At 49.4% G+C, this 24,045-nt stretch overlaps 1 protein-coding gene across 1 annotated transcript in view; it reads right to left on the bottom strand.

Annotated features, from left to right (window-relative positions):
• The window catches only part of cd83 (CD83 molecule), a 28,053-nt gene extending 4,341 nt beyond the window's left edge, over positions 1-23,712 (bottom strand). Inside the window, exons 1-4 of the mRNA XM_078430123.1 lie at positions 23,643-23,712; positions 18,059-18,112; positions 14,153-14,280; positions 3,648-3,876 (exon numbers count right to left, since the gene is read on the bottom strand). Of these exons, the coding sequence (XP_078286249.1) occupies positions 3,648-3,876; positions 14,153-14,280; positions 18,059-18,112; positions 23,643-23,712 (481 nt within the window). The remainder of the gene's footprint in view (positions 1-3,647; positions 3,877-14,152; positions 14,281-18,058; positions 18,113-23,642) is intronic.
• Between the last annotated feature and the right edge of the window lie 333 nt (positions 23,713-24,045).

Raw genomic sequence — 24,045 nt, 5'->3', positions numbered from 1 at the left:
CCCGAGAGCTGACGGTAACCACGGCAACTCCTTCACTGTGGATGCTGTCGAGTTTACAGGAACACACAGCGGTGGGTCGAGAGCAAAATCCTCACCGGGTTTCGGGACTGGGGGCCGCAAGGCGACAGCGCCCGTAGTCAGGATGGAACCCGGGTCTCTGGCGCTGTGAGGCAGCAACTCTACCGCCGCGCCATCTGCAGGACAGAACTAGTATACGGGGATCGCTGGTCGGCGCGGATACAGTGGGGCCAAGAGCCAGTTTCTGCGCTGTACCTTTAGTTTAGTTTAGAGACACAACGCGGGAACAGGCCCTTCGGCCCACCGGGTCCGCGCCGACCAGCGATCCCCGCGCACTAACACTATCCCACACACACTGGGGACAATTTTACATTTACACCAAGCCAATTAACCTACATAACCTGCACGTCTTTGGAGTGTGGGAGGAAACCGAAGATCTCGGAGAAAACCCACGCAGGTCACGGGGAGAACGTACAAACTCCGTACAGACAGCGCCCGCAGTTGGGTATCTCTAAACTAAACTCTTTAATATTTATAATTTAATATTTAAGACGTGTAGGTATGTAGGTTAATTGGGTTGTTAGTTGACCCTAGTGTGTAGGATAGAACCAGTGTACGCTGGTCGGCACGGACTCAGTGAAGCAGCAATTCTACCGCTGCTCCATTGTGCCGACCTTCCGATGGGAATGCGGGCAGTCTGACTGCAAACTCAGCCCACTCTTAAAGTCTTGGGAAGTCTAGTCGGGCAAGGCGAGAGTTGGCGGCGGACTGAAGAAGGGTCTCAACCCGAAACGTTTGTGTGGAGTTTGCACGTTTCGGGCCAAGACCCTTCTTCAGACTGACGATTCAGACTTCAGACTCCTATAGAGCTTTCATTGATCAACTGATCAAAGCCTAATGAAATATTATCTTCACTGGTCCTGGTTAAGAGGAAAAAAATCGATCTGCCATAATCAAATAGTGGGGCAGACTAAATGGGCTGAATGGCCTCATTCTGCTCTTATACCTTATGGTCACAGGCTCCTTTGATCTATGCCAATCAAGATGCCCCATCTAAGCTGGTCACATTTGCCCATGTTTGGCCCATGTGCTTCCAAATCTTTGGTGGATACAAAATGCTGGAGTACCTCAGCGGGACAGGCAGCATCTCTGGAGAGAAGGGATAGATGATGTTTCGGGTCGAGACCTTTCTTCGGTCTGAGAGTCAGGGGAGAGGGAGACGAGAGATTTAGAAGGGAACAAAGAGCTTGCGTGTCCCACCCACTGTATTTAGTTGAGTTTGTAAATTGATCTGTGATGACCTTTCAGTCGCTCAGTTATCGAGATCCCATCTTGAATTCATTCGAAATATGCAAATACTCTCGTTTGCTGAACAAGTTTTGCTTTGCAATTTTTTTGTGGTTATGCCACATCATTGTGTCTTCTGGTTCCCCCAGTTTCATTTCCTTGATTCCTATCATGGTGGCTTGGATGTGTCATTGTGACTTTAACCACTTCAGGCTTTCGAGATACGCCCATCGAGACCGTCCGCCCTGCGATCGCCCCGTTCACCAGCGCTATCCTACGCACACTACGGGCAATTTATAATTTTACCGAAGCCAATCAACCTGCAAACCTGGTATTTATTCACAAAATGCTGGGGTAACTCAGCAGGTCAGGCAGCATCTCGGGAGAGAAAGAATGGGTGACGTTTCGGGTCGAGACCCTTCTTCAGACTGATCTGATTCTTCAGTCTGAAGAAGGGTCTCGACCTGAAACGTCACCCATTCCTTCTCTCCCGAGATGCTGCCTGACCTGCTGAGTTACCCCAGCATTTTGTGAATAAATACCTTCGATTTGTACCAGCATCTGCAGTTATTTTCTTATACAACCTGCAAACCTGTACGTCTTTGGAGTTTGGGAGGAAACCGGAGCACCCGGAGAAAACCCACGCAGTCACAGGGAGAACGTACAAACTGTCTCAGTGTGCTACTGCTATACACTTGTATCTGAGATGCTTATCCAATATGTATCTAAGGTCATAAGTGGTAGGAGTAGAATTAGGCCATTCGGCCCATCAAGTCTACTCAGCCGTTCAATCATGGCTGATCTGTCCTTCCCTCTCAACCCCATTCACCTGCCTTCTCCCCATAACCCTTGACACCCGCACTAATCAACAATCTGTCAATCTCCACCGTAAAAATATGCATTGGCTTGCCCTCCACAGCCTTCTGTGGCAAAGAATTCCAAAGATTCACCACACTAAAGAAATTCCTCCTCATCTCTTTTCTCAAGGTGCGTTCTTTAATTCTGAGGCTGTGCCCTCTGGTCCTAGACTCTCCCACCAGTGGAAACATCCTCTCCACATCCACTCTATCCAGGCCTTTCACTATTCGGTACGTTTCAGCGAGGTCCCTCCCTCACCCATCTAGAATCTTGAAACAATGGCGCAGCGGTAGAGTTGCCGCCTCACAGCGCTTGCAGCGCCGGAGACCCGGGTTCGATCCCGACGACGGGCGCTGTCTGTGCGGAGTTTGTACGTTCTCCCCGTGGCCTGCGTGGGTTTTCTCCGAGATCTTCGTTTTCCTCCCACACTCCAAAGACGTGCAGGTTTGAAGGTTAATTGGCTTGGTATAAGCATTAATTGTCCCTGGTGCATGTAGGATCGTGTTAGTGTGCGGGGATCGCTGGTTGGCGCGGAATCGGTGGGCCGAAGGGCCTGTTTCTAAGCTGTATCTCTAAACTGAACTAAAGTCTCATCTTACTGGGCAGCTGGGACATTTGGGTAGCTGGGACATTGTTGGTCGGTGTGGGCGAGTTGGGCCGAAGGGCCTGCTTCCACACTGTATCACTCTATGACTCTACCAGGCATGTGAGTGAGGTAAAAAAAAGAGGAAAAGAGTCGAGTGTTTGCGTGAGGCGTAGAACCGGGGTAAAAAAATTGGAAGATTTTTGAAAAATTCCACACAAAATTACCCGTTTCAAGCCTCTTTTAGTGCATTTCAAAGTAAAAACAGACATTACAAAATAAAGTGAATATGTCACTGTACACTAATAACATTTTGAAGTAAATTCGCACATTAATTGATAATCAGCCCAAAATGGTGGTAATTGGCTTTCCTGCTGTGTTTTATATTTTAACCCTGTCTTAATTAATTTAGTTATATAATCTTGCGCTTAAATTTAATATTTACTCATTACAGTTCCACCACTGATTTTCTGGCACTCGTGATTCCAGAGCTTTGCTGGTTTATCCAGCAGGCCAAGGAAGTCGGTCGGCGATGGGGATAGACGTGCTGGCTCCAGCTGGGCTGGAGTTCCAGAGCCCCGGCTGCAGGTTGCAAACTCAACCCGCCGTGGAAGTCCCGATGAGGACGAGATTGGCTGCCTTGCCCAGCCTGGGTGCCACATTTTCGGGGAGACTTCCAGGGCGCGCGGGGGGGGATTTCTCGCGGAACCTCTAGCGACCTCTAGCGGAACCTAGTGTTCATTACAAGTCTATACATCGTTTTTTTCCTTTCCTGTTTTCCGATCCGATTCTCCGTTTATTTGGCAAAGTGAAAAAAGCGGAAACCGTGCAAAAAGGCGAGGAAAATGGATTTTAAAAACAACGGGAAAACGCGGAATATCCGCATGCCTGCTCTACTTACCATTTACAGTCACTCTCACGAGCCCGCTTTTACTTTCCTCTCCGATCGGCGCCCACAGGGCGCAACGATAGGTCCCCAGATCTTGGACGGAGATGTTGTAGATGGTCAAGGAATAGGGTCTGGTGGATGAGGTCTTTACAGTCATGTTGCATCCCAAATAGTTCCTCACCCTTTTCTCCCTGAAATTATTCAGCACAATTCCTGATAGCCTGATGCCATCATCAGCCACCTACAGAGGCACAAACAAGCGAGAGAGAGTTAGAGTCAGTGATGCTTCAGGGCGGTCACGGTGGCGCAGCGGTAGAGTTGCTGCCTTACAGCGAGTGCAGTGCCGGGGACCCGGGTTCGATCCCGACCACGGCTGCCGGCTGTACAGAGTTCATTCTACCGCTGCACCATAGAGAGCATCCTAACACATGGCATCCCTGTGTGGTACCTCAGCTGCACGGAGGCAGAAAGGAAAGCTCTTCAGCGGGTAGTCCATAGAGCTCAGAAGACCATCGGAACACAGCTACCAGCCTTGGAGGGCATCTACAACACACGATGCCTCAGAAAAGCCACCAGCATCCACAAAGACTCTTCACACCCCTGCAACAGTCTGTTCGAACTCCTTCCATCGGGCAGACGATACAAGGCCTTCTACGCCCGCACCTCCAGACTCAGGAATAGCTTCATCCCCAGGGCCATAGCTGCTATGAGCCGGTCCTGCTGAGCCGGATGGTCACATCGCACAGTGAACCGGCACAGACCTACTTGCACTTTATTCTGTTTTAAAACTGTTACAATTTGCTTCATTGGGTTGTTTAAATTAATACTGACTAGCTAATTAAATTATTGCATCGTATGGGAGGCGCATTCCCAATCTCATTGTCCCCTGTACAATGACAATAAAGATGTATTGTATTGTATTGTATTGTTTGTACGTTCTCCCCGTGACCTGCGTGGGTTTTCTCCGAGATCTTCGGTTTCCTCCCACACTCCAAAGACGTACAAGTTTGTAGGTAAATGTTAAAAAGAAAACCTTCCTAGTGTGTGTAGGATCGTGTTAATGTGCGGGGATCGCTGGTTGGCGTGGACCCAGTGGGCCGAAGGGCCTGTTTCCGAGCTGTATCTCTAAACTAACTCTCTCTTGAAAACCAGGCAGCACGTGATATAATAGGCATTATTAAATCTTTTCCCCTTCACCTTTCTTACCCCTTCGATTCCCCTACTGTGGGCAAGAGATTCTGTGCATCTACCCGATCTATTCCACTCATGATTTTGTACACCTCTATAAGATCTCCCCTCATCCTCCTGCGCTCCATGGAATAGAGACCCAGCCTGCTCAACCTCTCCCTGTAGCTCACACCCTCTAGTCCTGGCAACTTCCTCGTAAATCTTCTCAAGTCAAGTCAAAGTCAAAGTCAATTTTATTGTCAATCCTCAGCCAGTTTACACAGACAGAAAATCGAAATACCATTTCCCACAATCCCGAGGAACAAAGTGCATAAAACAAAAGGCACAGCAAACAACAATCAACATAAAATATAAAATATAAAATATAGTCACTTCAAATTTTTTTTTTAAAGTGTCTGGTGCTGGATGTGCGTGTGTGTGGGGTGTTAAAGTCCAGGTCCCATAGGGGCAGGGGAGAGAGGAGGAAGGGAGGGGAGAGAGTTCAGCATCCTGACAGCCTGGTGGAAAAAACTGTTCTTTAGTCGGGTGGTGCTTGACCTCAGGCTGTGAAACCTTCTCCCTGAAGGCAGGAGGGTGAAGAGGCTGTTGGAAGGGTGGGAGGGGTTACCCACAATGCTCAATGCTTTGCGGGTGAGGCGGGTGGTGTAAAGGACCAGGAGTGTTGGGAGTGAGGCGCCAGTGATCCTCTCAGCAGTGTTCACTATGCGCTGCAGGGTCTTACGGCTGGAGGCTGTGCAGCTTCCGAACCACACAGTGATGCAGCTGCTGAGGATGCTCTCGATGGCGCCTCGGTAAAAAGTGTACATGATGGGTGTGGGGGCTCCCGCTCTCTTCAGTTTGCGGAGGAAGTAGAGGCGCTGCTGGGCTTTCTTGGCGATGGACGTGATGTTGTTGCTCCAGGAGAGATCCTCGGTGATGTTCACCCCCAGGAATTTGGTGCTGCTCACCTGCTCCACAGCAGCACCATTGATGGTCAGTGGGTGGGGGTGTTGGGTGTGCGTTCTCCTGAAGTCGACAACAATCTCCTTTGTTTTCTCCACATTCAGGAAGAGATTGTTGTCTGTGCACCACGCGGCCAGCTGGTCCACCTCCTTCCTGTAGTGGGTCTCGTCGTTGTTGCTGATGAGACCCACCACTGTTGTGTCATCCGCAAACTTGACGAAGTGGTTGGAGCTGTAGGTGGGTGTGCAGTCGTGGGTCAGCAAGGTGAAGAGCAGGGGGCTTAGCACACATCCTTGTGGGGCACCCGTACTCAGCGTGATGGTGTCCGATGTGTTGCTGCCGACCCGTACGGACTGGGGTCTGGCAGTGAGGAAGTCCAGCAGCCAGTTGCAGAGAAGGGGGCTGAGGCCCAGATTTGTTAGTTTACAAACCAGCTGCTGGGGGATGATGGTGTTAAATGCTGAGCTAAAGTCTATGAACAGCATCCTAACATATGAGTTTTTAGTGTCCAAGTGGGTGAGGGCTGGGTGTAGAGCAGAGGAGATGGCATCCTCAGTGGACCGCTTAGCTCGATATGCAAACTGAAACGGGTCCAGGGAGGGGGGGAGGTTGGATCTGATCTGCTTCATGACCAGCCTCTCGAAGCACTTCATGATGGTTGAAGTCAGCGCTACAGGGCGGTAGTCGTTGAAGCAGGATGGAGAAGACTTCTTGGGCACAGGTATGATGGTGGTTTCTTTGAAGCACAAGGGAACAACAGCCTGGCTCAGGGAGATGTTGAAGATGTCTGTGAGGACATCTGTGAGCTCAGCTGCGCAGTCTTTTAGCACACGACCAGGAATGTTGTCAGGTCCAGAAGCTTTCCGGGTGTTAATCCTTAACAGTGTGCTCCTCACACTGCCTGGAGACAGACAAATAGCCTGAACCCTTTCAAGCTTGACAATATCTTTCCTATAAGATGGTGCCCAGAACTGAACACAATGTTCTAAATGCGGCCTCACCACATCCTATACAACTGCAACATGACCTCCCAACTCCTATACCTGCCTGCGTTTGACCCATATCCCTCTAAACCTGTCCTATCCGTGTACCTGTCTAAATAATTGAAAAAATAATTTTTGGTTAAAATAACTAGTCAAATCATACAGCCTACCTCACCAAGGGCAGCACGGTGGCGCAGCGGTAGAGTTGCTGCCTCACAGCGCCGGAGATCCGGGTTCAATCCTGACTACGGGTGCTGTCTGTACGGAGTTTGTACGTTCTCCCCATGACCTGCGTGGGAGTTCTCCGAGATCTTTGGAATATGGGGGGAAACCGGAGCACCCGGAGAAAACCCATGCAGTCATGGGGAGAACGTACAAACTCCGTACAGACAGCACCTGTAGTCAGGATGGAAGCCGGGTCTCGGCACTGTGAGACAGCAAGTCTACCGCTGGGTCACTTGAATTTCACTTGTTTGCATTTTGAGTCATAGAGTGATACAGCATGGAAACAGGCCCTTCAGCCCAACTTGCCCACACCGACCAACATGTCCCATCTACACTAGTCCTACCTGCCTGCGTTTGGCCCATATCACCTCTAAACCTGTCCTATCCGTGTACCTGCCTAAACCGTTTCTTAAATGTCGCCATAGTCCCTGCCTTAACTACCTCCTCCGGCAGCTCGTTCTGATGGGAACTGTTGGGAGTGTGGCCAGATTGGATTGCAGGGGGAATTAGTGGGGAGATGAGATGGCTCTGTAAACTGCGATAGACTCTCTGCTGTCAAATAATCCTGTTCTGTGTTGTAAGAAAGTGTGGAAATATCACTGATTTGTCCAACGCTAAATCCAGCACTAATGCGGCCAGTTCCTTGGGCATGTTTAGGAACAGCTCCACACAACACCACAAGAAATTGCAGCGAATTGTGGACACAGCAGCCCAGTCCATCGCACAAACCAACCTCCCTTCCAGTGACTCCATCTACACCTCACGCTGCCTCGGCAAGGCCAGCAGCACAATCAAGGACCAGTCTCACCCCGGCCACTCCCTCTTCTCCCCTCTCCCATCGGGCAAAAGGTACAGAAGTGTGAAAACGCACACCTCCAGATTCAGGGACAGTTTCTTCCCGGCTGTTGTCAGGCAACTGAACCATCCCACCACAACCAGAGAGCAGTGCTGAACTACTATCTACCTCATTGGTGACCCTTGGACTTTGATCGGTCTTTGCTGGCTTTATCTTGCACTCAACGTTATTCCCTTATCATGTATCTGTTCACTGTAAATGGCTCGATTGTAATCATGCACTGTCTTTCTGCTGACTGGTTAGCACGCAATAAAATCTTTTCGCTGTAACTCTGTACACGTGACAATAAACTAAAATGGTTCTTCATGAACTCCGCTTCAAGCTGTTTTTCTTCATAAACTGGTTGAAACAGGTTTATGGTACATTTTGAAACTATTTTAGGCGTCTTCAAATTGGGTTTTGCGAGGGCCTGGAATTTACAGACGTTAATTAAGTAAACAAAGGGAGCGATGTTTGGAACATGGATATGGGCCAATACATTTATTGGCACCGCAAGGACAGTCAACAGTCCCATTGCCAAGTTTCCAGGGCCTGAGCTACAGGGAGAGGTTGAGCAGGCTGGGACTCTATTCCTTGGAGCGCAGGAGGATGACGGGGTGATCTTTTCGAGGTGTACAAAATCATGAGGGGAATAGATCGGGTAGACGCACAGAGTCTCTTGCCCAGTGTAGGGGAATCGAGAACCAGAGGACATAGGTTTAAGATGAGGGGGGGGGGGAGATTTAATAGGAACCCGAGGCGTATCTTTCTCACGCAAAGGGTGGTGGGGTGTGTGGAACGAGCTGCCAGAGGAGGTGGTTTGAGGCAGGGACTATCCCAACGTTTAAGAAACATTTGGACAGGTGCACGGATAGGACGGGTTTAGAGGGATAAGGGCCAAACGCAGGCAGGTGGGACCAGTGTAGATGGGATATGTTGGCAAGTTGGGCTGAAGGGCCTGTTTCCACGCTGTATGACTCTTTATCACATGCACCGAAGTAGAGTGACAAGCTTTTTACATAGAAACATAGAAAATAGGTGCAGGAGTAGGCCATTCGGCCCTTCGAGCCAGCACCGCCATTCAATATGATCATGGCTGATCATCCAACTCAGTAACCTGTACCTGCCTTCTCTCCATACCCCCTGATCCCTTTAGCCACAAGGGCCACATCTAACTCCCTCTTAAATATAGCCAATGAACTTAGCTGTCCAGCCAAGGAAAGACAGTACATGACTTGGAACAATGGAATGGCTTTGGGCATTTCCCGGGGTTACTCACACATTCACGGTGGGTTTGTCTGTGTGTGCTGTGTGCAGTCCCCACCCACCACCAAAAGTATGGCAGTTTCAGTTGCGTTTCTCACATTACAAAATGAACATTTCCAAAAATTACCCAAGACATCGGAGAATGAGGCCATTCAGCCATAGAGTCATAGAAATGAGGAAGCGTGGAGACAGGCCCCTCGGCCCAACTTGCCCACACCGGCCAACAATGTCCCAGCTGCACTAGTCCCACCTGCCTGCGTCTAGCCCATATCCCTCTAAACCTGTCCTATCCATGTACCTGTCCAAAGGTTTCTTAAACGTGGGGATAGTCCCTGCCTCAACTACCTCCTCGTTCCATACGCACACCCACCACCCTTTGCGTGAGAAAGATACCCCTCGGGTCCCTATTCAATTTTCCCCCCCATCATCCTAAACCTATGTCCTCAGATCCTGGAATCCCCTACTCTGGGTAAATGTCCTCTGTGCATCTACCCGATCTATTCCTCTCATGATTCTGTGTAAGCCCATTGAGGTCATCAGGCCATTCAGCCCCACACATGATAGTTTAGTTGATTGTCATGTGTGCTTTCCCCATAAGTGATCGGGGCAGAACTAGGCCATATGGCCCATCAAGTCCACTCCAAAGGGCATGTTTCCGCACGTGCTGTATCTCTAAACTCAATCTCTACACTGCAATGCTATATATATGTTGTTTCCACGCTGTATCTCTAAAGTCCAAAAGTCTATAGTCCAAAGAATTATTGTATCTGCTGTTCCAGATGTTAACTTCTCTACATCGGCGAGACCAAACGCAAGCTCGGCGATCGTTTCGCTCAACACCTGCGCTCAGTACGCCTTAACCAACCTGATCTCCCGGTGGCTCAGCACTTCAACTCCCCCTCCCACTCCCAGTCTGACCTTTCTGTCATGGGCCTCCTCCATTGTCATAGTGAGGCCCACCGCAAATTGGAGGAACAGCACCTCATATTTCGCTTGGGCAGCTTGCACCCCAGTGGTATGAAAAATTGATTTCTCTAACTTCAGATAGCTCCTCTGTCCCTCTCTTTCCTCTCCCCCTTCCCAGTTCTCCCACTGTCTTCCTGCCTCCATCTGGTTGTCGCGGCCCCTCCCCTGACATCAGTCTGAAGAAGGGTCTCGACCCGAAACGTCACCCATTTCTTCTCTCCTGAGATGCTGCCTGACCCTCTGAGTTACTCCAGCATTTTGTGATACCTTCGATTTGTACCAGCATCTGCAGTTATTTTCCTATATATAAACAGAGATCATTTGCAATATTTATCTTTCACTAGCCGATGCCAGGAATCTTATTATGGAAACAGCAATATGTAAACCCATAGCACAGAGACTGCGCCCTGTCAACAAACAGCTGGTGATGCTGCTGGACAAAGCAGGCTTTCAAGCTGGCCTGCTTATCGATAGCAGATGGAAAAACCCTGTCGAGCAATGTAGGAACAAGGAACTGCACGTTGTTTAAAAACATTTAGACAGGAAGAAACATAGAAAATAGGTGCAGGAGGAGGCCGTTCGACCCTTCGAGCCAGCACCGCCATTCATTGTGATCATGGCTGATCGTCCACAATCAATAACCCGTGCCTGCCCTCTCCCCATATCCCTTGATTCCACTAGCCCCTAGAGCTCTATCTAACTCTCTCTTAAATCCATCCAGTGATTCGGCCTCCACTGCCCTCTGTGGCAGAGAATTCCACAAATTCACAACTCTCCGGGTGAAAAAGTTTCTTCTCATCTCAGTTTTAAATGGCTTCCCCTTTATTCTTAAACTGTGTGGCCCCTGGTTCTGGACTCGCCCAACATTGGGAACATTTTTCTAGCTTGTCCAGTCCTTTTATAATTTGATATGTTTCTATAAGATCCCCTCTCATCCTTCTAAACTCCAGTGAATACAAGTCCAATCGACCCATCTCCTCGTCATCTGTCAGTCCCGCCATCCTGGGACCTGTACATGGATAGGACAGGTTGAGAGGGATATGGGTCAAACGCAGGTAGGTATAGGAGTTGGGGTTATGGGGAGAAGGCAGGAGAATGGGGATAAGAGGGAGAGATAGATCAGCCATGATTGAATGGCGGTGTAGACTCGATGGGCCGAGTGGCCTAATTCTTCTCCTAGCACTTATGAAGGTTTGAATTTATAATGCAGACAGCATTCAGGGACACCTCTTTAGTCTAGTTCAGCTTTGTTCTGTTCTCCTGCCGTTCCCCTGCCTCAAGGCAGCTACATCCTTCCTGTGAGGTGGCGACCAAAACTGCAAGCTAGACTCCAACTGTGACCTGACCACAGCTTGATATAGAAACAACAAGTCTTCCTGACTCTTGCACTCAATCCCCTTGACCGGTGAAGGCAATCTGACCATACGCCTTCTCATTGCGTTGCCACTTTCAGCGAGCTGTGGACTTGGACCCCAAAATCCCTCTGTTCAGGGTCTGGGCATTAACTGCGTATTTTCCCCATACATTCAACCTCCCACAGTGGAAGTTCACACAGTCACTCAAATTAAACCGCTTCCGCTATTTTCCTTGCTCATTTCTGTAATTGATCTCGATCTTGCTAGGCACTTTGTCAGCCTGTTTTCGGTATCAGTTACAAACTTAGTAACCAACCCATCTTAGTTCAGTTTCGAGACACAGCGCGGAAACAGGCCCTTTTCGGCCCACCGGGTCCGCGCCGACCAGCGATCCCCGCGCACTGACACTACCCTACACCCACCAGGGACAATTTTGCCAAGCCAATTGACCTACAAGCCTGTACGTCTTTGGCGTGTGGGAGGAAACCGAAGTTCTCGGAGAAAGCCCACGCAGGTCACGGGGGGAACGTACAAACTCCATAGTCAGGATCGAACCCAGGTCGCTGCATTCACTGTAAGGCAGCAACTCTACCGCTGCGCCACCGGGCCGCCCAACTACTTTGACCTAGATTCCTTTATCATCGTTACTTTTTTGCATATCTTTAATTCATCATGGTCTATATCTCTCATTTCCCTTTCCCGACCCTCAGTCTGAATGAAGAAGGGTCTCGACCCAACGCGTCACCCATTCCTTCTCTCCAGAGGTGCTGCCTGTCCCGCTGAGTTTCTCCAGCTTTCTGTGTCTATCTTCGGGTTAAAAGCCTCTGCCGTTCCTTCCTACACATTGACGTCCAAGTTATTTATAAGTTCATAAACGATAGGAGCAAAATTAGGCCATTCGGCCCATCAGGTCTATTCCGATCATTCAACCATGGCTGATCTATCTTTCCCTCTCATTCCATTCCCCTGCCTTCTCCCCATAACCCCTGACACCTGTACTAATCAAGAACCTGGCAAAACGGTAGCGCAGCGGTAGAGTTGTTGCTTTACAGCGAATGCAGCGCCGGAGACTCAGGTTCGATCCTGACTACGGGTGCTGCACTGTAAGGAGTTTGTACGTTCTCCCCGTGACCTGCGTGGGTTTTCTCCGAGATCTCCGGTTTCCTCCCACACTCCAAAGACGTACAGGTATGTAGGTTAATTGACTGGGTAAATGTAAAAAAATTGTCCCTAGTGGGTGTAGGATAGTGTTAATGTACGGGGATCGCTGGGCGGCGCGGACTTGGTGGGCCGAAAAGGCCTGTTTCCGCGCTGTATATATATGATATGATGATATGATAAATATACCCACTGACAGCTTCCACAGACGACTGTGGCAATGAGTTCCACAGATTCACCACCCTCTGACTAAAGAAATTCCTCCTCCTCTTCTTTCTAAGGGTACGCCCTTTATTCTGAGGCTGTGGCCTCTGGTCGTAGACTCTCCCACTGGTGGAAACAACCTCTACACATCCACTCTATCCAGGCCTTAATATGTATCACAAACAACGCATGTCCCAGTACAGAATCCTGTGCTATGTGGCTGTGCATGACTAAATATCACGAGGACTCTTATATTCCACACTTCCTCGTGCCTGAGGGGAGAATTAATTTCACAGTGAAATTCTTTGCTTGCTGTACCCAAGGTATGCAAATGGCCACCACATAAAGGGCGTTAACAAAATATACACAGTATCAGCGCCAAGTCCCCCTTTGTGTCCCGTCCCCCCCCACATTGGTCCCTCCATTGTTCTTCCCACCCCCCCCCCCCTCACGGCAGTTCCCCCACACAGGGTCCTCCTTGGTTCGAGTGACCTGGGTGAGACTTGTCCTAGATTATGTTAGTGGCCTTGCCAACTACACGTGACAATAATAAACATGGGCGGTCACGATGGCGCAGCGGTAGAGTTGCTGCCTGACAGCGAATGCAGCGCCGGAGACCCGGGTTCGATCCCGACTGCGGGCGCCGTCTGTGCGGAGTTTGTACGTTCTCCCCGTGACCTGCCTGGGTTTTCTCCGAGATCTTCGGTTTCCTCCCACACTCCAAAGACGTGCAGGTTTGTAGGTTAATTGGCTGGGCAAATGTAAAAACTGTCCCTAGTGGGTGTAGGATAGTGTTAGTGTGCGGGGATCGCTGGTCGGCGCGGACCCGGTGGGCCGAAGGGGCCTGTTTCCGCGCTGTATCTCTAAACTAAACTAAAATTAAACAAAAAATAAAGCCTCTACCGCATCATGAACCGTGACCATTTATGCTGTGTCTGTACACTGAGGACGGCTGGATTGTGATCATGTACAGTCTTTCCGCTGACTGGAAAGCACGCAACAAAAAGGCTTATCGCTGCAGTTTAGTCTTGTCTAGAGATGCAGTGTGGAAACAAGCCCTTCGGCCCACCGAGTCCACGCCGACCAGCAGCAATCCCGTACACTAACGCAATCCTACACACACTAGGGACAATGTACATTTATACCAAGCCAATTAACCTACAAACCTGCACGTCTGTGGAGTGTGGGAGGAAACCGGAGATCCTGGAGAAAACCCACGCAGGTCACGGGGAGAACGTGCAAAACTCCGTACAGACAGCGCCCGTAGTCGGGATCGAACCCGGGTCTCCGGCGCCGTGAGGCAGCAACTCTGCGGTGCCTGGTACACGTGACAATGATAAATTTAAACTAAACGCGGTTTGTACTCTGGACACAGCGGCTGGGGCCTTCTTTTACCTTGTACCAGCTGATCGCTCTGTAGCCAACGTCCAGCTTCTCATGTGCTTCACACGGCAACAACGCTCTCTCGCCCAAAACGACAGCAATCTCCTTTGTAGCTTCTGCACTCAGAACGAACAGCACGGCTGCAACAGCGAGGCATTGACAGGTCAGGAGCACGGTCACAGAGTCACACAGAGTCATACAGAGAGGAATCAGGCCCTTTAAGGCCTATGTACAGGCATTCCAAATGTGGTAGCATGAGAGCACAGCCAGGGTCATACAGTGATACAGCATGGAAACAGACCCTTCGCCTAGGGTTGCCAACTGTCCCTTATTAGCCGGGACGTCGCGTATTTTGGGCTAAACTGGTTTGTCCCGTACGGGACCGCCCTTGTCCCATATTAGGCCCGCGGGCCGCTGCAGGCCGGGACAGCGTAGGCTAACAGAGTGTGTTCGGGGAGCGGGGCCGAGTGTGTTCGCCTAACGGAGGTTGCTTGGCAACCCGCCTCCCGGCAACGGGCAGCCGCCATTGGTGGAGCGGGAGCACGTGGCCGCTGGCCGGGTGAGGTCACGTGGGGCGCGGGGCGGTGACGTCACCTTGTCCCATATTTGGGAGTGAAATAGTTGGCAACCCCTGACTTCGCCCCAACTTGCCTGCACCGACCCAATCCACACTTGTCCCACCTGCCTGTGTTTGGCCCACACCCCTCCAAACCTGTTACAGACATAAAATGCTGGAGTAACTCAACTGGGCAGGCAGCATCTCTGGAGAGAAGGAATGGGTGACGTTTCGGGACGAGACCCTTCTTCAGACTCAATCCGAAACGTCACCTATTCCTTTTCACCAGAGATGCTGCCTGAGCCGCTGAGTTAATACAGCTTTTAATGTCCGTTAAATCAGCACCTGCAGTTCCACCCCACACGTTCCCTCTGAACCTACCCACGGAAACAGGCCCTTCGGCCCATCGAGTCCGCACCGACCAGCGATCCCTGCCCACCTACACTACCCTACACACACCCGGGACAATTAAATTTTTTATCGATGCCAATTAACCTACAAGCCTGTACGTCTTTGGAGTGTGGGAGGAAACCGGAGCACCCGGAGAAAACCCATGCAGATCACAGGGAGAACGTATAAACTCGTACAGACAGCACCCGTAGTCAGGATCGAACCCGGGTCTCTGGTGCCGTGAGGCTGCAACTCTACCGCTGCGCCACCGTGGCGCCAGATGTTTACAAAAGAACTGCAGATACTGGTTTATGCAAGTCAAATCAGATATTACCACACATCAATGTAGAAAGAAAGAACTGCAGATGCTGGTTAATACACACAAAGTCACAGAGTGCTGGAGTAACTCAGCGGGTCAGACAGCATGTATAAACAATGATTCAATAATGCTTTATTGTGACATGTGCCTCGATACAGTGAAAAGTCTTTGCTTTGCATACAATACACAAGATACACAAAGAATCACCATGTATCTGGCACTGACAACGTTATAAAGTAATCATTGCAGTCCCCATAGTCCCTCTTCACAACCTTCACCCCCCCTCACCCTCCCCCCCCCCCCCCCCCTGCTGGGACCCTGTTTGTTCTTGGTCCAGAACTGCAGATGCTGGTTCATGCCACAGAGATGGACACAGAGTGCTGGAGTAACTCAGCGGGTCAGTCAGGCATTATATTCTGGAGTATAATGATGGGTGACATTTCTGGTCTGAAGAAGGGCTCCGACCCGAAACGTCACCTATCCACGTTCTCCAGAGAGGCTGCCTGACCCGCTGAGTTACTCCAGCACCCTGTGAAACGTCACCTATCCACGTTCTCCAGAGATGCTGCCTGACCCGCTGAGTTAGACAATAGACAATAGGTGCAGGAGTAGGCCATTCAGCCCTTCGAGCCAGCACCGCCATTCAATGCGATCATGGCTGATCACTCTCAATCAGTACCCCGTTCCTGCCTTCTCCCCATACCCCCTCACTCCGCTATCCTTAAGAGCTCTATCCAGCTCTCTCTTGAAAGCATCCAACGAACTGGCCTCCACTGCCTTCTGAGGCAGAGAATTCCACACCTTCACCACTCTCTGACTGAAAAAGTTCTTCCTCATCTCCGTTCTAAATGGCCTACCCCTTATTCTTAAACTGTGGCCCCTTGTTCTGGACTTCCCCAACATTGGGAACATGTTTCCTGCCTCTAATGTGTCCAATCCCCTAATTATCTTATATGTTTCAATAAGATCCCCCCTCATCCTTCTAAATTCCAGTGTATACTCCAGCACCCTGTGAAACGTCACCTATCCACGTTCTCCAGAGATGCTGCCTGACCCGCTGAGTTACTCCAGCACTCTGTGAAACGTCACCTATCCACGTTCTCCAGAGATGCTACCAACCCACCATGGGTTGCAGCGCTAATTGTCTAGGCGCCGGAGCTGTCCCAGGTGCTGGAGGAGCCGCTGTTAAATTTCCCGCTGATTATTTTGGCTTTTTCTTGTACAGAGGTGCCGGTGGGCTCGCCAAAGCACTGCACACCTGCAGCACCCACCACCCCTTGTGTAAAACAGTTGCCCCTCAGATTCCTATTAAATCTTTTCCCCTTCACTTTAAACCTATGTCCTCTGGTCCTTAATTCCCCTACTCTGGGCAAGAAACTCTGTGCATCTCTACCAGATCTATTCCTCTCATGAATTTGAACACCTCTATAAGGGTCTGGACCCAACACGTCGCACGTTCCTTCTCTCCTGAGATGCTGCCTGACCTGCTGAGTTACTCCAGCATTTTGTGAAATAAATACCTTCGATTTGTACCAGCATCTGCAATTATTTGCTTACTCTATAAGATCACCCCTCATCCTCCTGCGCTCCAAGGAATAAGAGTCCCCAGTCTGCTCAACCTCTCCCCGTAGCTCAAAGATAGACACAAAATGCTGGAGTAACTCAGTGGGTCAGGCAGCATCTCTGGAGAGAAGCATCTCCAGAGATGCTGCCTGACCCGCTGAGTTACCCCAGCATTTTGTGACACCTTCGATTTGTACCAGCATCTGCAGTGATTTCCCTTCATCTCAGACTAGCTCAGACCCTCTAGTCCTGGCAACATCCTGGTAAATCTCCTCTGCACCCAACATCTTTCCTGCATCACGATGCCCAGAACTGAGCACGATGTGGCCTCACCAACGTCTTACCATCATCAGTCTGAAGAAGGGTCTCAGAATCAGAATCAGAATAACCTTTATTGTCATCCAAAAAAACAAGTATTTTGGACGAGATTTCTTCACCCACAGTCCAACAATAAGAGCAATAAAAATAAGCAATTTCACACACAATCAAAAAACCAACACAAAACAAATATAAAAGAAACATCCATCACAGTGAGTCTCCTCCAGTCACCTCCTCACTGTGATGGAAGGCCAGAATGTCACCCATTCCTTCTCTCCTGAGATGCTGCTGCCTGACCCACTGAGTTACTCCAGCATTTTGTGTCTATCTTCGATTTGTACCAGCATCTGCAGTTATTTTCCTAAACGTCTTATACAACTGTACTGCAGATGCTGGTTTAAACAATAGACAATAGGTGCAGGAGGAGGCCATTCAGCCCTTCGAGCAGTGGAGGCCAATTCTCTGAATGCATTCAAGAGAGAGCTAGATAGAGCTCTTAAGGATAGATGAGTCAGGGGGGGTATGGGGAGAGGGCAGGGTACTGATTGAGAATGATCAGCCATGAAGGGCCGAATGGCCTCCTCCTGCACCTATTGTCTGTTGTTTCTTTGTCTTTTGCAGCTCTTGCAGACAGACCCAAGTGTGTGCCTGCAAAGCTGGTCAAAGGTTTTGCATTAGCAGGGAGCTAGCTACAGCATCGCATGTGGGGCCGAGCGAATGCAGGACAACAGAGAGACAGGTAGAGAGCAAAAGAGCAGAATTAGAAACCTACCGGGCTGCAGCATCAAGAGTCGAAGAGCGTTGAGCAGCAGCATTTCCACGCTTGCTGTTACTCAGAGCACCACTCACTGCCAGTTCAAAGCACAGCACAGCTTAGTAAACAACACGTCTGTGCTTTCAGTTCGTTAGGTTTCGTTTTCCTCGAACCTGACGGTTGAAAAAGCAGTTATGACAGACAACAAGGAACTTAAACACAAAAATGAGAGGCAGGAGAACTGGAGGAGGAACTCTGTGTGGGTTAGGCAGCATGTCTGGAAAAAAATAGACACACACAGTGTAACTAACTCAGTGTGGGTCAGGCAGCATCTCTGGTTAAATGGACACACACACAAAGTGCTGGAGTAACTAACTCAGTGTGGGTCAGGCAGCATCTCTGGAGAAACAAAAAGACTCAAGAGTTTTGTTGTCAAAGATAGACACAAAGTGCTGGAGTTACGCAGCCAGTTATTCCAGCACTTTGTGTCTACCTGGTATAAACCAGCATAGAAACGTATAACAATAGAAAATAGGTGCAGGAGGTGGCCATTCGGCCCTTCGAGCCAGCACCGCCATTCAACAGACAATAGGTGCAGGAGGAGGCCATTCGGCCCTTCGAGCCAGCACCACCATTCAATGTGATCATGGCTGATCATTCTCAATCAGTACCCGGTTCCTGCCTTCTCCCCATACCCCCTGACTCCGCTATCCTTAAGAGCTCTATCTAGCTCTCTCTTGAATGCATTCAGAGAATTGGCCTCCACTGCCTTCTGAGGCAGAGAATTCCACAGATTCACAACTCTCTGACTGAAAAAGTTTTTCCTCATCTCAGTTCTAAATGGACTACCCCTTATTCTTAAACTGTGGCCCCTTGTTCTGGACTACCCCAACATTGGGAACATGTTTCCTGCCTCTAACGTGTCCAACCCCTTAATAATCTTATACGTTTCGATAAGATCTCCTCTCATCCTTCTAAATTCCAGTGTATACAAGCCTAGTCGCTCCAGTCTTTCAACTTATGACAGTCCTGCCATTCCGGGAATTAACCTAGTAAACCTACGCTGCACGCCCTCAATAGCAAGAATATCCTTCCTCAAATTTGGAGACCAAAACTGCACACAGTACTCCAGGTGAGATCTCACTAGGGCCCTGTACAACTGCAGAAGGACCTCTTTGCTCCTATACTCAACTCCTCTTGTTATGAAGGCCAACATTCCATTGGCTTTCTTCACTGCCTGCTGTACCTGCATGCTTCCTTTCAGTGACTGATGCACTAGGACACCCAGATCTCGTTGTACTTCCCCTTTTCCTAACTTGACACCATTCAGATAATACTCTGCCTTCCTATTCTTACCACCAAAGTGGATAACCTCACACTTATCCACATTAAACTGCATCTGCCATGCATCCGCCCACTCACACAGCCTGTCCAAGTCACCCTGCAACCTCATAGCATCTTCCTCACAGTTCACACTACCACCCAGCTTTGTTTCATCTGCAAATTTGCTAATGGTACTTTTAATACCTTTATCCAAGTCATTAATGTATATTGCATTCAACATGGTCATGGCTGGAGTAACTCAGCGGGACAGGCAGCATCTCTGGAGAGAAGGAATGGGTGACGTTTCGGGTCGAGACCCTTCTTCAGACAGTTCCTTCCTACACAACCTGGTTTTGTCTGGTTGAACGACAACACCACACCCCAATCGCCCGTAGTAGACAGGTCCCATCAAGCACTGCCGACAACACCCATCGGCAAGACCACACAGGCCTCGTCAGTCACCGCTCCAGGGCGAATGCATGGAACCATGCCGAATGGTGGGGACCACTGTGAGGGAGGGGGAGGGTTGCCAACTGTCCCGTATTAGCTGGGACATCCCTTATTTTGGGCTAAATTGGTTTGTCCCGTAAGTGACCGCCCTTGTCCCGTATTAGGCCCGGACAGCGCTGTAGGCCCGGACACTGTAGGCCCAGAAACTGTAGGCCCAGACACTGTAGGCCCGGACACTGTAGGCCCAGAAACTGTAAGCCCGGACACTGTAGGCCCGGACACTGTAGGCCCAGAAACTGTAGGCTCGGACACTGTAGGCCCGGACACTGTAGGCCCAGAAACTGTAGGCCCGGGGGACACTGTAGGCCCGGGAGCTGCTGTAGGCCCAGACAGTGTATTCCAGGAGGCATGGGCGCCGCCTAACGGAGGTTACGTAGCAACCAGCCTCCCGGCCCGGGCGGCCACCATTAGTGGAGTGAGAATGCGTGGCCGCTGGCTGGGTGAGGTCACGTGGGGCGCGGTGCAGTGACGTCACCTTTTGTCCCTTATTTGGGAGTGAGAAAGTTGGCAACCCAAGGGAGAGGAGTGGGGAGGGAGAACAATGGGGGACCTGGCGCTGGGATACTTTGTCAGCGCCCTTTACGTGGCGACTATTTGCATACCTTGGGTATGCAAACAAAGAATTTCACTCTGACTCATCAAGTCACATGTATTCATTCAAGTCATGTAGAGTCTTTTCTTAACTGGACAGCACACAGCAAAAAGCATTTCACTGTACTTCAGTACACGTGACAATAAACTAAACCAAAGAGTCATAGAGTCACACATCGTGGAAACAAGCCCTTCGGCCCAACTTGCCCACACCGACCTACATGTCCCAGCTACACTGGTCCCACCTGCCTGCGTTTAGCCCACATCCTTCTAACCCTGTCCTATGCAGCATGTACCTGTGCAAATGTTTCTTAAGGGGAAGGGTGGAGAGGAAGGGGAGGGGGAGGAGAGGGGGAGGGGGAGGGGAAGGGGAGGGTGAGGAGAGGGAAGGGGGGAAGGGGAGTGGGAGGGGGAGGAGGGGGGAGGGGAGGGGAGGAGATGGTGCTGCACCAATGTAGGAGAGGTTTGGGCCCAACAGGTCCACTTGGTCTAGTATGTTATAAATACAGGTAGATATGGGATGTGGGTCACGACATGAAATGAAAAGGCACCTCGGCCCACTGCCCTCTGTGGCAGAGATTTCCACAAATTCACAACTCTCCGGGTGAAAAAGCTTTTCCTCATCTCAGTCCTCAGATTCATTGGAACATTGACGTGTCCATTTTCCAAGCACTCATTTGCACCAGTGGGCAGCATTTTCACGCCTTCAACACACTCCTGTTCCTGTTTTCACCTTTTTCACACTGTAGGTTGGTTTGTGCTTTACAGCAACACATTCTGCGAGCCGTATGTTTGCACCTTTGCTCAGCCCATTCCCTCCCACCCCTGAATGCTGCAGAGATTCAAGGCTTTCCTGAATACGTTCTCAACAAGTCTTTACATGCAATGTGTAGAAAATTGTAACTCTGGTAACCAAGGACTGGCAGCGCACTATAGAAAGAAAAATACAGTAGAAACATTTGTCTTCATTCAGTGTGCTAGCAGAAACTGCAGATAGAAACAAAGAAACATAGAAACTGCAGATAGAAACAGAAACAGAAAAATAGGTGCAGGAGAAGGCCATTCGGCACTTTGAGCCTGCACCGCCATTCAATATGATCATGGCTGATCATCTAAAATCAGTACCCCGTTCCTGCTTTATCCCCATATTCCTTGATCCCTTTAGCCCTACTTGCTAAATCTAACTCTCTTGAAAACATCCAGTGAATTGGCCTCCACTGCCTTCTCTGGCAGAGAATTCCACAGATTCACAACTCTCTGGATGAAAAAGTTTTTCCTCATCTCAGTCCTAAATGGCCTACTTCTTTTTCTTAATGTGACCCCTGGTTCTGGACTCCCCCAAAATCGGGAACATTTTTCCTGCATCTACCCTGTCCAATCCTTTAAGAATTTTATATGTTTCTATAAGATCCCATCTCATCCTTCTAAATTCCAGTGAATACAAGCCCAGTCGACCCATTCTTTCATCATATGTCAATCCCGCCATCCCAGGAATTAACTTGGTGAACCTACGCTGCACTCCCTCAATAGCAATGATGTCCTTCCTCAAATTTCTGAGACCAAAATTGCACACAATACTCCAGGTGCAGTCTCACCAGGGCCCTGTCCAACTGCAGTAGGACCTCCTTGCTCCAAAAATCAATTCCTCTCGCAATGAAGGCCAACATGCCATTGGCTTTCTTCACTGCCTGCTGTACCTGCATGCTTACTTTCAGTGACTGATGTACAAGCGCACCCAGGTCTCGATGCACCTCCCCTTCCCCTAATCTGACACCATTCCGGTAATAATCTGCCTTCCTGTTCTTGCCACCAAAGTGGATAACATCACATTTATCCACATTATACTGCATCTGCCCACTCACCCAACCTATCCAAGTCACACTGCAGCCTCATAGCATCCTCCTCGCTGCTCACACTGCCACCCAGCTTTGTGTCATCCGCAAACTTGGAGATGTTACATTTAATTCCCTGGTCTAAATCGTTAATATATATTGTAAACAACTGGGGTCCCAGCACCGAGCCTTGCGGCACCCCACTAGTCACTGCCTGCCATTCTGAAAAGGAATCGTTAATCCCTACTCTTTGCATCCTGTCTGCCAACCAGTTCTCTATCCATGTCAATACCCTACCCCCAATACCATGTGCTCTAATTTTGCACACTAATCTCTTGTGTGGGACCTTGTCAAAGTCCAGATACACCGCATCCACTGGCTCTCCCTTATCGATTCTACTTGTTACATCCTCAAAAAATTCCAAAAGATTAGTCAAGCCTGATTTCCCCTTCGTCAATCCATGCTGACTTTGACCGATCCTGTCTCTGCTTTCCAAATGCACTGCTATAACATCTTTAACAATCGACTCAAGCATCTTCCCCACTACCGATGTAAGGCTAACTGGTCTATAATTCCCCGTTTTCTCTCTCCCTCCTTTCTTAAAAAGTGGAGTTACACTGGCTACCCTCCAGTCCACAGGAACTGATCGAGAGTCGAGAGAACATTGGAAAATGATCACCACTGCATCCATGATTTCTAGGACCACCTCCTTGAATACTCTGGGATGCAGACCATCAGGCCATGGGGATTTATCTGCCTTCAGTCCCAACAGTTTAGCTGACACCATTTTCTGACTAATGTGGATTCCCTTCAGTTCCTCCCTCCCACTAGATCCTCGGTCCCCTAGTATTTCCAGGAGATTGATTGTGTCCAAAGATACTAGAGGAGCAAGATGGACCACTCCGTTGAAACCGCCCATACTGAAGTGTAGTACGCAAAGGAGCGTAACGGCCGCCATTTTAGTAGGCAAAACCCGCCGCCTGTTACGCCTCTCGCAGTGCAATCAGTGTTTTGGGGGAACAGTATGTGTGATGATACAATTAAAATGCAGAATATATCTCATCTATAGATTCACAGATTTTTGTTATTTTTCTTTTAAAAATGTTTCTGCAAGTTTCTGCCTACTAAAATGGCGCCGTGACATGTTACGGTTTTTAGGGTCGAGTGGTCTATCTTGTTCCTCTAGTATCTTTGTTTGTATCTTCCTTCGTGAAGACAGAACCAAAGTACTCGTTTAACTGTTCTGCCATTTCCTCGTTTCCCATTATAAATTCACCTGTCTCTGACTGTAAGGGACCGACATTCGTCTTCACTAAACTTTTCCTGTTCGGTTTTGGGCATCTTACTTCTTGCCCAATTTTCTGCATTTTGATCCAAGATAGCCATGAGCAGCTGAAGCACTTTACAGTCAAACATTTTTTAGGTATATTTTTGATTAGTAGGACTAGATGTTACAATCCATAAGGTTTGCACTACAATTGACTGGTGTTGTTCTTGGGGGTGACCACTAGGTGATGTTGCTACCATTCAGATACATCTTCAGTTGTGTACCTCAACATCACTAGGTGTTTCGGCCTTTTATCACAAGACACCCTCAGTCGAGGCTGGCCCTCCGCAGGGTGATCAGACCTGGGTGTGTGTCTTATGGTTAGCCTCCAGATGGTCACGTGGCAGCCCAGACAGTATCTTTTCTTTTCAGCCACAGCCAGTGACTGCTCCGTTCAGCGGCATTTGCAAGTTCTTTGATTG

This window comes from Rhinoraja longicauda, chromosome 2, assembly GCF_053455715.1.
Source record: "Rhinoraja longicauda isolate Sanriku21f chromosome 2, sRhiLon1.1, whole genome shotgun sequence".
Classification (NCBI taxonomy): Eukaryota; Metazoa; Chordata; class Chondrichthyes; order Rajiformes; family Arhynchobatidae; genus Rhinoraja; species Rhinoraja longicauda.
This window is presented reverse-complemented; position numbering and strand designations above follow the sequence as displayed.